Genomic DNA, 11,766 nt, shown 5'->3' on the forward strand with positions numbered 1-11,766 from the left:
GGGGACCCAAATTTGAGGGGTCTTGGTTGTCCAGGGGACCCAAATTTGAGGGGTCTCGGAGGGGGGAGGGGCCTGGGGGACCCAAATTTGGGGCCCTTGGAGAGGGGGAGGGGCTATTAGGGACCCTAATTTGGGGGTCTTGGGAGGGGAGGGGCCTGAGAGACCCCAAATTTGGGAGTCTCGGGGAGGGAAGGGCTGGAGAGACCCCAAATTTGGGTGGTGATTGGTGTCTCCAGAGTGTGACATCGGGGTGGGGGGGGAGGAAATTGGGTTCAGAAACAACTGACGGGATAATTTCCCAAACCCCGCGGAGGTTCCTGCCCCTTCCCCTGCTCCCCCCAGCCCTGACAGGGTGTTCTCCACCCCCCTGCAGGTGAAACGGTGTCACTGGTGGACGTGGACATCTCCCAGCGAGGACTGACCTCCCCCCACCCTCCGACTCCTCCCCCTCCCCCCCGGAGGAGCCTCAGCCTGCTCGGTACCATCCCGGGAACCCCTGGAGGGGCTGGGAATGTGGGATCCCTGGGTGGGGGGCACCCTCGGGGCCCCCTGACCCTGCACCACACACGGGGGATTCCTGGGAAGCTTCAGATTCCCCTGGGATCAGGCAGGAGGGGAGGGGAGGGTGGGGGGAACCTGGGGGTTCTGTAGCATTTCTGCTGCCTTTGGGAACGTTTCCCCTGCCTGCCCATCATCACCCAGGGAGGCTGGATGGATCCCTTCCAGGGAGGCTGGGTGGATCCCTTCCAGGGAGGCTGGGTGGATCCCTTCCAGGGAGGCTGGGTGGATCCCTTCCAGGGAGGCTGGGTTGGATCCCTTCCGTGGGATCCAGCTGGTGGAAGTGGAGGCTCCTGGGATGCTCCCTCCGAGCAGGAGCAGCCTGGGGTGGGTGAGATCAGCAGCTGGCCCGTGTGCTGGGGCTGAGATCTCCTGGAATTGCCTCTTTTTCCCGTGCTGGAAAAGGGATTCCTCTCCTCTGGGAACGAGTGTGTGTGTGCAGGGCCTGGAGAAGCCAGAGGGGGATGAGGAGCTGCCAGGGGGAAGCTCCATCCTCCCTCCTCCGGGCAGTGCTGGATTCCTGGCTCGGTTCTGTCGGACACTTGCTCTGTCTCTCTCCTGCTCTCTGACCCTCTCTTGCCTCTGTTCTCTCCTAGATGATATCAGTGGGACGCTGCCTCCATCTGTCCTAGTGGGTCCAATGGGCTCTTCCCTGCAGTCTTTCCCTCTGCCTCCGCCTCCTCCGCCCCACGCCCCAGGTCAGCGGAGCTTTCCCGAGGCTCTGGCTTTTCCCTTCAGGAATCTGCACTTTGGGGAGGGGGTTTCTCGCTCAGCTTTGAGGCTTTTTCCATCTCTGGTGCTGCCTTGGCTGCTCAGGGACTGCAGGCACTGCCCTGTCCAGGCTCTGCTCCCGTGGCTCCTGTTGCTCTCCGTGGTTTTCCTGGAGCTCAGGATTGAGCTTTACCCTCAGTGGGGTCCAGCCCACCCTGATAAGGAGGGTCAGCAGTGCCATGGGAGCAGAATTCCAGGCAGGAACCCCAGCCTGTGACACCCCCCCTCCCAGTTTTCCTGAGCTAATTCCCCCTTTTTGCTTTCGCTCTCCTCGGGACCCAGAGGGCTTTTCCTGCCCCTTTTCCAGGATGTGTGTGCCCATCCCTCCCTCTCCTCCCACGCCTTCCCTCCGAGCCAGAGTAAGGAAGAGCAGGTGAAGGCACAGGGAAGGGTTCCCACCGTGTCCTTCACGAGGATTTTGTCCTTCTGTGGGTCCTCCTCCTTCCCTGAGCTCCGGAGCCGTGCCAGGGGCTGGGATCACTGGGATCACTGGGATCGCCGTCCCTGGGGGCTCTCCCCGTGGCTGATGGTGGCCCTGGCTTGTTTTTCCCTGTGCAGACGCCTTTCCCAGGATCGTCCCGGTGCGGCCTCCGGAGGGGGGGGTGGCCCAGCCCATCCCACACCTGCAGTGTCCCCTCTCCCGACCCGATTCCAGCAGCTTCGCCGCCAGCCTGAGGGAGCTGGAGAAGGTAAAGGGGCTCCTGGGACGGGGGGGAGGGAAAAACTGCACCTTCAGGGCTTCATTTTGGGGGGGTTCATCGTCCCCTTCGTGGACTTGGGAGCACAGGATTAGGGTAGGGGTGGGAAAAACCCCTCCTGCCTTTCCCCCGGCGAGGGGGTCGATCCGTTCTCCGGGGACAAGAGGGAGCATCCTGAAGTGGCAGCAGGAGGGGTTTAGGTGGGATGGGGTGGAACAGGCATTGGAACGGGCTGCTCAGGGCAGGGGTGGAATTGCCCTCCCTGGAGGGACTTAAAAACCCCCGTGGAGCACTTGGGGCCGTGGGTTTGGGGGCGGCCTGGGCGGTGCTGGGGGAAGGGTTGGACTCGGCCATCCCGGAGCTCTTTTCCAGCCAGAATCATCCCACGGTTCTTTGAGCCCGGGAGAGCATTTTGCTGTGCATGGAGGGGGTGTCGTGGTCTCCTCTGTCCTCTCCCCACCTTTGGGGTGGGGAGGGACGGGCTGGTGCCCTCCCCACCCCGACCATCCTGGGGGGGTACAAAGCACTTCCATTTGGGAACGTGGCAGCAGGAACAGGTTGTGCCGTGCTTGGCTGCTGGCAAATCACCCTGCTTGGCGTGCCCTGACCCTCTGCCTGCCTCTCTCCCCAGTGTGGGTGGTACTGGGGCCCCATGAACTGGGAGGACGCCGAGATGAAGCTGAAGGGGAAACCCGACGGGTCCTTCCTGGTGCGGGACAGCTCCGACCCCCGGTACATCCTGAGCCTGAGCTTCAGGTCCCAGGGCATCACCCACCACACCAGGATGGAGCACTACAGAGGTGAGGAAGGGGGGGCCCAGCACCCCCAGAGCAGAGCTGGCAGGAGGGGGGGACCAGCAGCAGCCCCGGCGTGTCCTCACTCCTGTGTTGAGCTCCTGGTTTTAAGTCAGGCTTGGGGGGTTTTTTTGTAGCCTAATTTTAAGCTTTTCCTGGGTTTAAGTTAGACTGGGGTTTTTTGTAGCCTAATTTTAAGCTTTTTCTGGTTTTAAGTTAGACTGGGTTTGGGGTTTTTTTAGCCCAGTTTTAAGTTTTTTCTGATTTTGTGTCATTGCTTTCCCCCAGCAGCATCCAGGCCCCAAAAGCCTTTAGTCTTCAGCAAATCCCAATTATTTGATGTAAAAAACCTGTCCAGCTCCTTCCTGTTAATTTTAAGAGCGTTTTTGTGGCCTTTGGGGTGATAAAAGGTGTTTGAGCTTCTTTCTTTTGCCTCGAGGAGCGACTCCCCGTCGCTCTGAAAAACTGGGAATCAAGAGTTCCTCAGGCCACGCTCTGGAAAACTGGAGCCAAAGGAATGCTTGGCAGCAGGGTTTTTGGGATCCTGTGGCACTGGGATGTGATGCACCACATCAGCACTGTGGGAGTTGAGCCCCTCTTGATGGGAAGGTGTCCCAACATTAATTCCAGCCTGTCCAGAGCCAGCTCCCTGTGTCTGGCTGCTGCCAAGAAGGAAGGATTTTCACCTTATCCTCATGGAAAGCGGGAGAGGCTCTCACAGCTCGAGGAGTTTGAGGCTTTTCCATAACTGAGCTTGGGAGGAAACTTTTCCTGCTGCTCTCTGACGTCTCAGTTCGGGGCTGGGACCTGAGGGAACTCCTTTTCCTGAATCAGGAAAAACTTACTGATGGAAAGCATGGTCAGGCCCTGGCCCAGGCTGCCCAGGGCAGAGGTGGAGTCACCAGCCCTGGAAGTGCTCAGAAACCACGTGGATGTGGCACCTGGGGACAGGGTTTTAGTGCTGATGTGGGACAATGTTTGGACTCGATCTCAGAGACCTTTTTTTAACCTGAGATGTTCCCTGACTCCGAGGTTTTGGTGCAGGGAGGGGGTGTCTGTGCAGCCCAGGGGTGGTTGAACTGGTCTGACTGGAGGTTTAACCCCCTTTGGAGCTCTGGGACCTGCCTGGGGGCTGCTGGCCCCGTGTCCCCATCTCCAGTTTCACCCTGGGCCGGGCGTCGTGTCGGGTGACAGGGACAGGGACAGCACAGGGACACCCGTGGCCTGGGCTCTGACCCTGCTCCTACTTAACAGTCCCTTTAATTAAGGTGTTGGGAGCAGCTGGCAGGGACAGGGAGCTGTGGAACGTGATCCCTGGCAGCCACAGGGCTGGGAAAAGGGGACAGCAGCTCCTGGGTGTCTGGTTTAAAAACCTCCAAGCGCTTCCTTTGGGAATGCTGGGGGTGGGATGCTGCTGCCCCATCCCTGGAAGTGTCCAAGGCCAGGTTGGAGCAACCTGGGCTAGTGGAAGGTGTCCCTGCCCATGGCAGGGGGTGGGACTGGATGGGCTTTAAGGTCCCTTCCCACCCAAACCATTCCATGATCCTATGATCCCATGATCCTGCAGAGGAGCAGGGACTTCTGCAAATTAAAGTCTATTTTTGTTGATGTTCCAGACCCAGCAGTGGCAGCTGTTCACAATTGCAGGCAGGGGTGGCTTGTGGCTTGTGGTCACTCTGTCCCACCTCTCTGTGCATCCCCAGCTCCTGGAGATTGCTGGTTCTGGTGCCACTGGTGTTCCCTCTTAGTGCCCCATCCCAGCTCTGAGAAGTCAGCCTGGGACGTTCCCCTGGATTTTGGGAGCAGCAGACCCACCCCTAAATGTCCCTAAGTGTCCCCTCTTGCCCCTGGTGCTCCCATGACGTGCCACCTCCTCTGCTCTCTCACAGGGACCTTCAGCCTGTGGTGCCACCCCAAGTTCGAGGACCGCTGCCAGTCGGTGGTGGAGTTCATCAAGAGGGCCATCATGCACTCCAAAAACGGGAAGTTCCTCTACTTCCTGCGCTCCAGGGTCCCAGGTGAGCCCAGGGAGGGGCTTTGCTCCGGGATCAGCTGCTCCTCTGTCCCACAGAGGGGGTTTGGTGTGACCTTGGGCTGTGCTCAGTGTCCTGCTCCCCGTCCTTGCACATCCCTGCTCCTGAGGGTGAGGAGACTTCCCAAACCTTCCTCCCCAGGACTTTGGGATCGTGATCCCACCTCCTGCTGGAAAATGCCCGAGCCTGGAAGCTGCTCCCTCAACAAGCAATTATTTGGCTGCTAAAACCCCCCTTCCTTCCCTCTCCCCCAGTCTCAAACCACCCCGTGCTTTGTGGCTTCCCAGTTTTCCCTTGGCTGGGACCCACCCGGGGCCGTGGAGGGCAGGGATGTGGGAGGGATTCCAGGTGTGAGCTCAGAGGGAGCCTCAGGTGATGATTCCGTGGATTTGGAGTCCCTGGAGGGCCCATCCACAGGCAGGGGCTTGCAATCCAGGAGGGAATGTTGTGGCTCTGTTGGAGCACGTTTGGTTGCAGAGCTTGGTTCCCCATCCATCAAACTCCTGGAGGGCTCCCACCCCCATCCTGGGAAACCTGGGCAGGCAACTGGACCTGGATTTATTGTTTCCCTGGGTTTTGCTGCTCTCTGTCCTGTCAGCCAAAAAAATCCAGTGGGAGAGGAAGGGAAGAGCCAAGTGGGGGAATGGAGGGAGCAAGAGTGGGGGACAGGACTTGGGAAAAGGGGATTTGCCTTGAGCAAAGAGCAGGAATGGGAATGATGGAGAGCAGGGTGAGGGTTGTTGAGGTGAATTTGCAGTAAGATGGTAGTAAATCTGCTCCCTGCCCACACTGCCACCGTTCCTGCTGGGGACAGGGATCTTTCCAGGCACTGCAGCACCGAGAGGATCCAGCCCAAAGAGCTTCTGTTCCCTGTCCAGCATTCCTGCAGGCTGGAAGCACAGCCTGGAGCTGTTCAGTGTTGCCCTCTGCAGACACCAGCAGTCACTGGAAGCTGATTTAGAACGTGCTCTGGGGAGGAGAGGGTTGTGAAGCTGCTTTTGGAGTGACCCTCCACTCCAAAAATCCTTAAATTCAAGATACTTCACCTTCCTGATCCTGGGATCTCTTCCCCCTCCCCCCCCCCGAGGCTTTGGGGGGCTTAGGAATCAGGCAAAAATAGCTTAGGGAGGGCTTGATTTAGAAAAATACCACTGAAAAAAAGAAAATATCCCCCCTCAAACAGTGCTGGGCACCTGCTGAGGGGCCCTTTGCTGCTGGATCCTGCACTTCCCTGGATCCAGGGCTGGATCCAGGAGACCCTTGATATAAAACAAGCCTCAGGGTGATGCCTGATCCGTAGTGGGAGCATATTTGGGATCTCCCCAGTGAGCTCCTTTAGGGCTGTTTTCCTGCTGGAAGTGACCTGCTGCTGGGAGGGAAGGGGTCAGGGGTTTTGGAAGGAGGGGGTTTGGAAGGAGGGGTTTTGGAGGAGGGGTTTTGGAGGAGGGGGCTCTTCCAGCTGGCAGTGGCCATGTGGAGCTCGGGCTGTGTGTCCCTCTGGCTGCTGGCTGAGCTCCCAGAGGCTCATTCCTTTTTTTTTTCCTGGTGGGAGAATAAGGGGGGTCAGAATCCAGCCCTCAATGCCTCGCTGTTCCTTGCTCCTTCCCAAGCTGGCTCCCAGCTTCCCGAGCTGCCTGGAGCAGTTTGGAGCCCATCTCAGTGTGAGGAGCTTTCCCTTTTCTCCTCTCCCTCCCTTTCCCTTTTCTCCTGTCCCTCCAGTGCCCTGGGAGACAAGGCAGCAGGGAGGGGTTAGAGTGGGACTGCCTTGGAATCCTTGTGTAAGGACAGATAAAACCCTGTGCTGGGGGGGAGCCCAGCTCCCAAAGATCCTTCCCAGTGCTCCTGCCGACCCCTGGGGCCTGTGGGCTTTGTTGTTGTCCCAAATTTTGGGGGAGGGGGAGGTTTTGGGGCGGGGTGTGACCCCTTCCAGCCCTGGCAGGTTGTTCCCTGCGTGGGGAGGCTGGAGCTGCCTCTGCCTTTGTTCCCAGCCTTGTGAGCCAGGAATGAGCAGCTCTGGCAGGGCCTGATCTGACCAAATCCCCCAGATTTTGAACACCTTTATTTCCCTCAGCCCCTCTGATCCTGAGGGATGTGCAGAGCAGAGCCTGTGTCTTGCCCGTGCTGCCTCCCTTCTCCTTGGGCTCCCTCCTGCATCCCTGGAAAACTCCCTTAAAACTCCTGATTCATCTGCCAGTCCTGGTGGTTTGGAGCTTGCTTCTCCCAGGATCTGCTGTTCCAGTCACCCCATGGCATCAGGGCTGTTGTTGCCTTGGGAGGGAGGTGTTTGCAGGCAAATGTGGCAGGTTTGGAATCCCCAGGGGTTCCAGAGCAGTGGGATCCTGGGAAAATCCTGGGGCTTATAAAAAGGAGGGTGGGGGGAACTTCTTTTGCAGGCAGAGAGTGACAGGACAAGGGGGAATGGTTTTAAACTGCCAGAGGGCAGGGTTAGGTGGGATATTGGGATGAAATTCCTCCCTGTGAGGGTGGGGAGGCCCTGGCACAGAAAAGCTGTGGCTGCCCCATCCCTGGGAGTGTCCAAGGCCAGGTTGGAGCAACCTGGAATAGTGGAAGGTGTCGCTGCCCATGGCAGGGGTGGGACTGGATGAGCTTTGAGGTCCCTTCCCACCCAAACCATCCCATGATCCCACGGTCCCGTGTGGAACCCGGGCTTGAGGAGAGCTCAGCTTTTCCCTTTGGGATCAGGAACACTTCCTCATCTCCAGTATTGCCTTTTTTCCCCCCCAAGGTCTCCCTCCAACGCCCGTCCAGCTCCTGTATCCCGTCTCCAGGTTCAGCAACGTCAAATCCCTTCAGCACCTTTGCCGCTTTCGGATCCGGCAGCTGGTCCGGATCGACCACATTCCCGAGCTCCCGCTGCCCAAGTGAGTCCCAGGGATGGGTCCCTTTGATTCCTGAGCTCCCACTGCCCCAGTGAGTCCCAGGGATGGATCCCTTTCATTCCTGCCCTCCCAGGCCCTGGGAAGGGTCTGTATTTCCAGCGAGGGCCCGGGCAGGGAATGATTGACTTCCCCCCAGCCTTGGGACAGCGGGATGAGCGTCCTGTGGGATGGGGGGGGATGCACGTGGGAATTCCGAGCTCGGGAGCGAGGTGTTCCCTTTCCCAGCCCGGTGCCGGGGCCGGGTGGGCTCTGGGGAGGTCGGAGCGGTGGTGGTGGCTCAGGGACTGAAGCTCTTCCCGCTCCTTTTCCAGGCCCCTGATCTCCTACATCCGCAAGTTCTACTACTACGACCCCCAGGAGGAGGTTTACCTGTCCCTGAAGGAGGCCCAGCTCATCTCCAGACAGACCCAGGAGCCGGAATCCTCCACGTAGCGGAGCTGCCTCGCCCGTGCTCCCGGCACTGATGGTACGGGAATGCTGCTGGATGCAGCCAGCCCTGGGATCAGAGCCCAGCTGTGCCTGGGATTTCAAACCCACAGAACCCTCCTGGGGCAGTCCTGCCTCTTCACTCCGGGGTCTTTTCACCATTCCCAAGCTTTCCCTGGTGAGGGAGGCAAGGCTTCATCATGGTCTCTTGCCATTCCCAGTTTTTCTTGGAGAGGGGAACAAGCCTTCCTGGCCTTTTACCCTTGGGAAAGAGAACAAGGCCTCGTGGTCTCCTGCAATTCCCAGCTTTCCCTGGGGAGGGGAACAAGGTTTCACAGTCTTTTACCATTCCAGGCTTTCCTTGGGAAGGGCAACAAGGCTTTGTGGTCTTCTACCATTCCCAAGCTTTCTTTGGAAAGGGGAACAAGGCTTCCTGGTCTTCTACCATTCCCAAGCTTTCTTTGGAAAGGGGAACAAGGCTTCCTGGTTTTCTACAGTACCCAGGCTTTCCTTGGGAAGGGGAACAAGGCTTCCTGGCCTTTTACCCTTGGGAAAGAGAACAAGGCTTCATAGTCCTTCACCATTCCCAGCTTTCTTTGGGAAAGGAAACAAGGCTTCATAATCTTTTACAATTCCCAAGCTTTCCTTGGAAAGGGGAGCAAAGCTTCATAATCTTTTACAACTCCCAAGCTTTCCTTGGAAAGAGCAGCAAAGTTTCACGGTCTTTTACCCTTGGGGAGGAGAACAAAGCTTCATGTTCTTCCACCATTCCCAAGCTTTCCTTGGAAAGGGGCACAAGGTTTCAGGGTCTCTTATCATTCCAGGTTTTCCTTGGGAAGGGGCACAAGGTTTCAGGGTCTCTTATCATTCCAGGTTTTCCTTGGAAAGAGGAACAAGGCTTCATGGCTTTTTTACCATTCCCAGCTTTCCTTGGGAAGGGGCACAAGGTTTCAGGGTCTCTTACCATTCCAGGCTTTCCCTGGGAAGGGGAACCAGCCTCCAGGTTGTTCCCACCCCAGCCTGTGCTGATCCCTCTCCCCTCTCTTTCCCGCCAGGAATTTGGTTGTTGCCATCCCGCAGCCCGAGCCAGGCCGTGGTGGGAAGGAGCCCCCCACACTCCCCTGCTGCTGCTCCTGCTCTCCAGCCCTTTTGTACAGAGAAGAGGGGGCCAAGATTCCCGAGAAGCCCAGCAGAGCAGGAATCCAGAGCCTTGGCTCCTGGGAAAAGGCGTCTCGGAGGCGGCCGAGCCTCCCGGCAGAACAAGGAATGTCACGGCACTATTTACAAAGTTTGGGGAAAGTTTTTTATTTTTTTTGACGTGTTTCTGTTTTCAAAAAGCATGAGAAAGTGACTGCGTGGTGACGACCCTGCCTTGGAAAACGGGGAGGTGGGGAAGGAGATGGAGGGAGGAGGGGACACTCTCTGGGAAGATCCGTCTGCTCCGAGGCATCGTGGCGGGACTGTCCTTTGATCCCCACGGAGAGGGGAGGATGCAGCCTGGGGAGCTGCTGGAGGCAGACTGAGCCAGAAGGGTCGGCAGCTCCGTGGGATAACCTCTGGGAATAACCTTGGAGCTCCGGGCGGCTCAGCAGCTCCCCGGGATCCGGGAGGAGGGAGCCAAACCCAGCCTTGGGAAGCTGAGCTTTGCAGCTGGATTTGCAGGATGGTCCCACGGGAGGTTGGACCCGAGGAAGGAGGAGTGTTTGAGCCGTTGGGATGTCCTGGATCCCGAGGGAATGGTTGGTGCTGCTCCTCTGAGGAAGGGCCATTCCCTGAGAAAACACTGGAAGATCCCCCCTGAACCCCCCGGGAAGTGGAAGGAAGGTGGAGAAGCTGGAACTGTTGGAGCTGCCTGTGGAGCAAAGGTACTTCCTGCAGAGCCATGGGATGTGCACTTCCAGCCCCTCTCTGGCTGATTCCAGAAGCTGGGAATGAAGTGGCTTCCTTTGGAGCTGCCAAGGATCCTGAGGAGGAGCTGCTGGGGGTGACTGGGAGCAAGGAGCAGCTCCCTGAGGGTTCTCTGGAACAGCATCTGCCCTCTGGGAGCTCCCTTCCCTCCCTGGGACATCCGTGGATCCACAGCAAAGCTGGGAGAGGTGGTGGCTCTTGCACAAATAACACCCCCCCCCTTCAAATCCTGGTCTGCTGCTTCATCCCCTGCAGCCACTGAGCAGGAACTTCATGGATGTGATGCTGGGAATTCTGGAGAAGCCTCTTCATCCCTGTGTTTAAAGGAGCGAGTTCCCGCGCTCTCAATCCGAGGAATCTCTCGGTCCTGCCGGGCCTGTGGGTCGGGGTGGGTGCCCTGTGAGTGCCCTGTGAGCTGCCAGGACCTTGGGCTCTCCCTGCAGGACGAGCCGTGGCCTTGAATTCCACGAGGCCGCGTTGGATTTTAAGGCAGCCTGGAAAAATCCCGCCGGCCCCCAAAGGTGCTACAGATCCTGCCCTCCCCGTCCTGCCCGTCCCCTCCTGGATCCTGGGAGGGCTCACGTGCTCTGGAAAGAAAGGATTTGGCTTCCAAATCCACAGAAATACCTCATGGGACGCTGCTCCATCCCGGCTGTGGGAGGGGAAGAGCTTCCCAAGAGCCAGGCTTGGGAATGGAGGGTCCAGCTCCATGCCCAGGCTTCTCCCCAGGAAGAGACCCCTGGGAGCAGGATCCATGGCATGGCTGGTGTGTGTGGATCAGGGAGGGAGGGTGGGATGCAGGGAACAGGGAAGCTGGAGAAGCTCACGCTCCCCCCAGTGTGTCAGTGACAACATTCCCACTCCTTCCTTCCCTGTTCCGGGATATGGAGAGGCGCAGGCTGGGTTTGGGAAGGGGGAAGGAGCCGACCTGGAGGGCAGAGCAGGGAAGGGTGGTGCTGGGTGGGCACTGGGAGGGGGTGCTGGGCTTGTTTTGGGGTGAAAACGCACAACCCTGGTGGGTCAGGAGGGATTTCCTGCAGTGCTCCATCCCTGCATCCCACCCCATCCCCACGTCCCACCCCATCCCCGTGTCCCACCCCATCCCTGTGTCCCCCCAGAGCTCCTCCTGAGGGACCATGAGGTGGTTCCACACCTTCCAGAGCCGTTGGAGCAGCCGGACTTTGGGGCCAATACTTGAATTCCATGTTTTCTGGTCGGCTGTTGATGTCCCTGTGGGATTTATCCCAACAGCCTGGTGGTGCTCCTGCTGTTACTTGAACCCTGAGCATGGTGGGGTGGTGGGGGGGGGGCAGCTCTTCCCAAATTTGGGCCAGCAGGAAGGTTTTGGGTCTGAAATGACGGAGGAGACGTGCTGGGAGGTGTTGGATAGGGGATGGCGAGGGGTGGGATAGGGATGAGATCCCTCCCAAGGATCCATGGAGGTGGCAGATGCTCCTCAGCATTCCCAGGGCTCTGCTCCACCTCTCCTTGCTCCGAGCCAGGCAGGAAAGCTGGAGCAGGTCAGTGCCAGCCCCAGCCCGTGGCTGGTGGTGCTGGCTGAGATCCCAAGGTTAACTGTAGTTAACAGCCTTCTCCTGAAATCCATGGAAAACAAAGCTGTTCCTGCACGGGGAGGTGTGAGGGGAGCGAGGGGTTTGATCCATGTGGGGCTGGGAAT

General features: G+C 58.5%; 1 protein-coding gene across 1 annotated transcript in view; it reads left to right on the forward strand.

Annotated features, from left to right (window-relative positions):
* The window catches only part of SOCS7 (suppressor of cytokine signaling 7), a 21,171-nt gene extending 13,431 nt beyond the window's left edge, over positions 1-7,740 (forward strand). Inside the window, exons 5-10 of the mRNA XM_017837894.1 lie at positions 374-478; positions 1,155-1,256; positions 1,888-2,018; positions 2,659-2,827; positions 4,711-4,839; positions 7,601-7,740. Coding sequence (XP_017693383.1) covers positions 374-478; positions 1,155-1,256; positions 1,888-2,018; positions 2,659-2,827; positions 4,711-4,839; positions 7,601-7,740 — 776 coding nt within the window. The remainder of the gene's footprint in view (positions 1-373; positions 479-1,154; positions 1,257-1,887; positions 2,019-2,658; positions 2,828-4,710; positions 4,840-7,600) is intronic.
* The last annotated feature ends 4,026 nt before the right edge of the window (positions 7,741-11,766 follow it).

This window comes from Lepidothrix coronata, unplaced genomic scaffold (genome assembly GCF_001604755.1).
Source record: "Lepidothrix coronata isolate B3197 unplaced genomic scaffold, Lepidothrix_coronata-1.0 Scaffold316, whole genome shotgun sequence".
Lineage (NCBI taxonomy): Eukaryota > Metazoa > Chordata > Aves > Passeriformes > Pipridae > Lepidothrix > Lepidothrix coronata.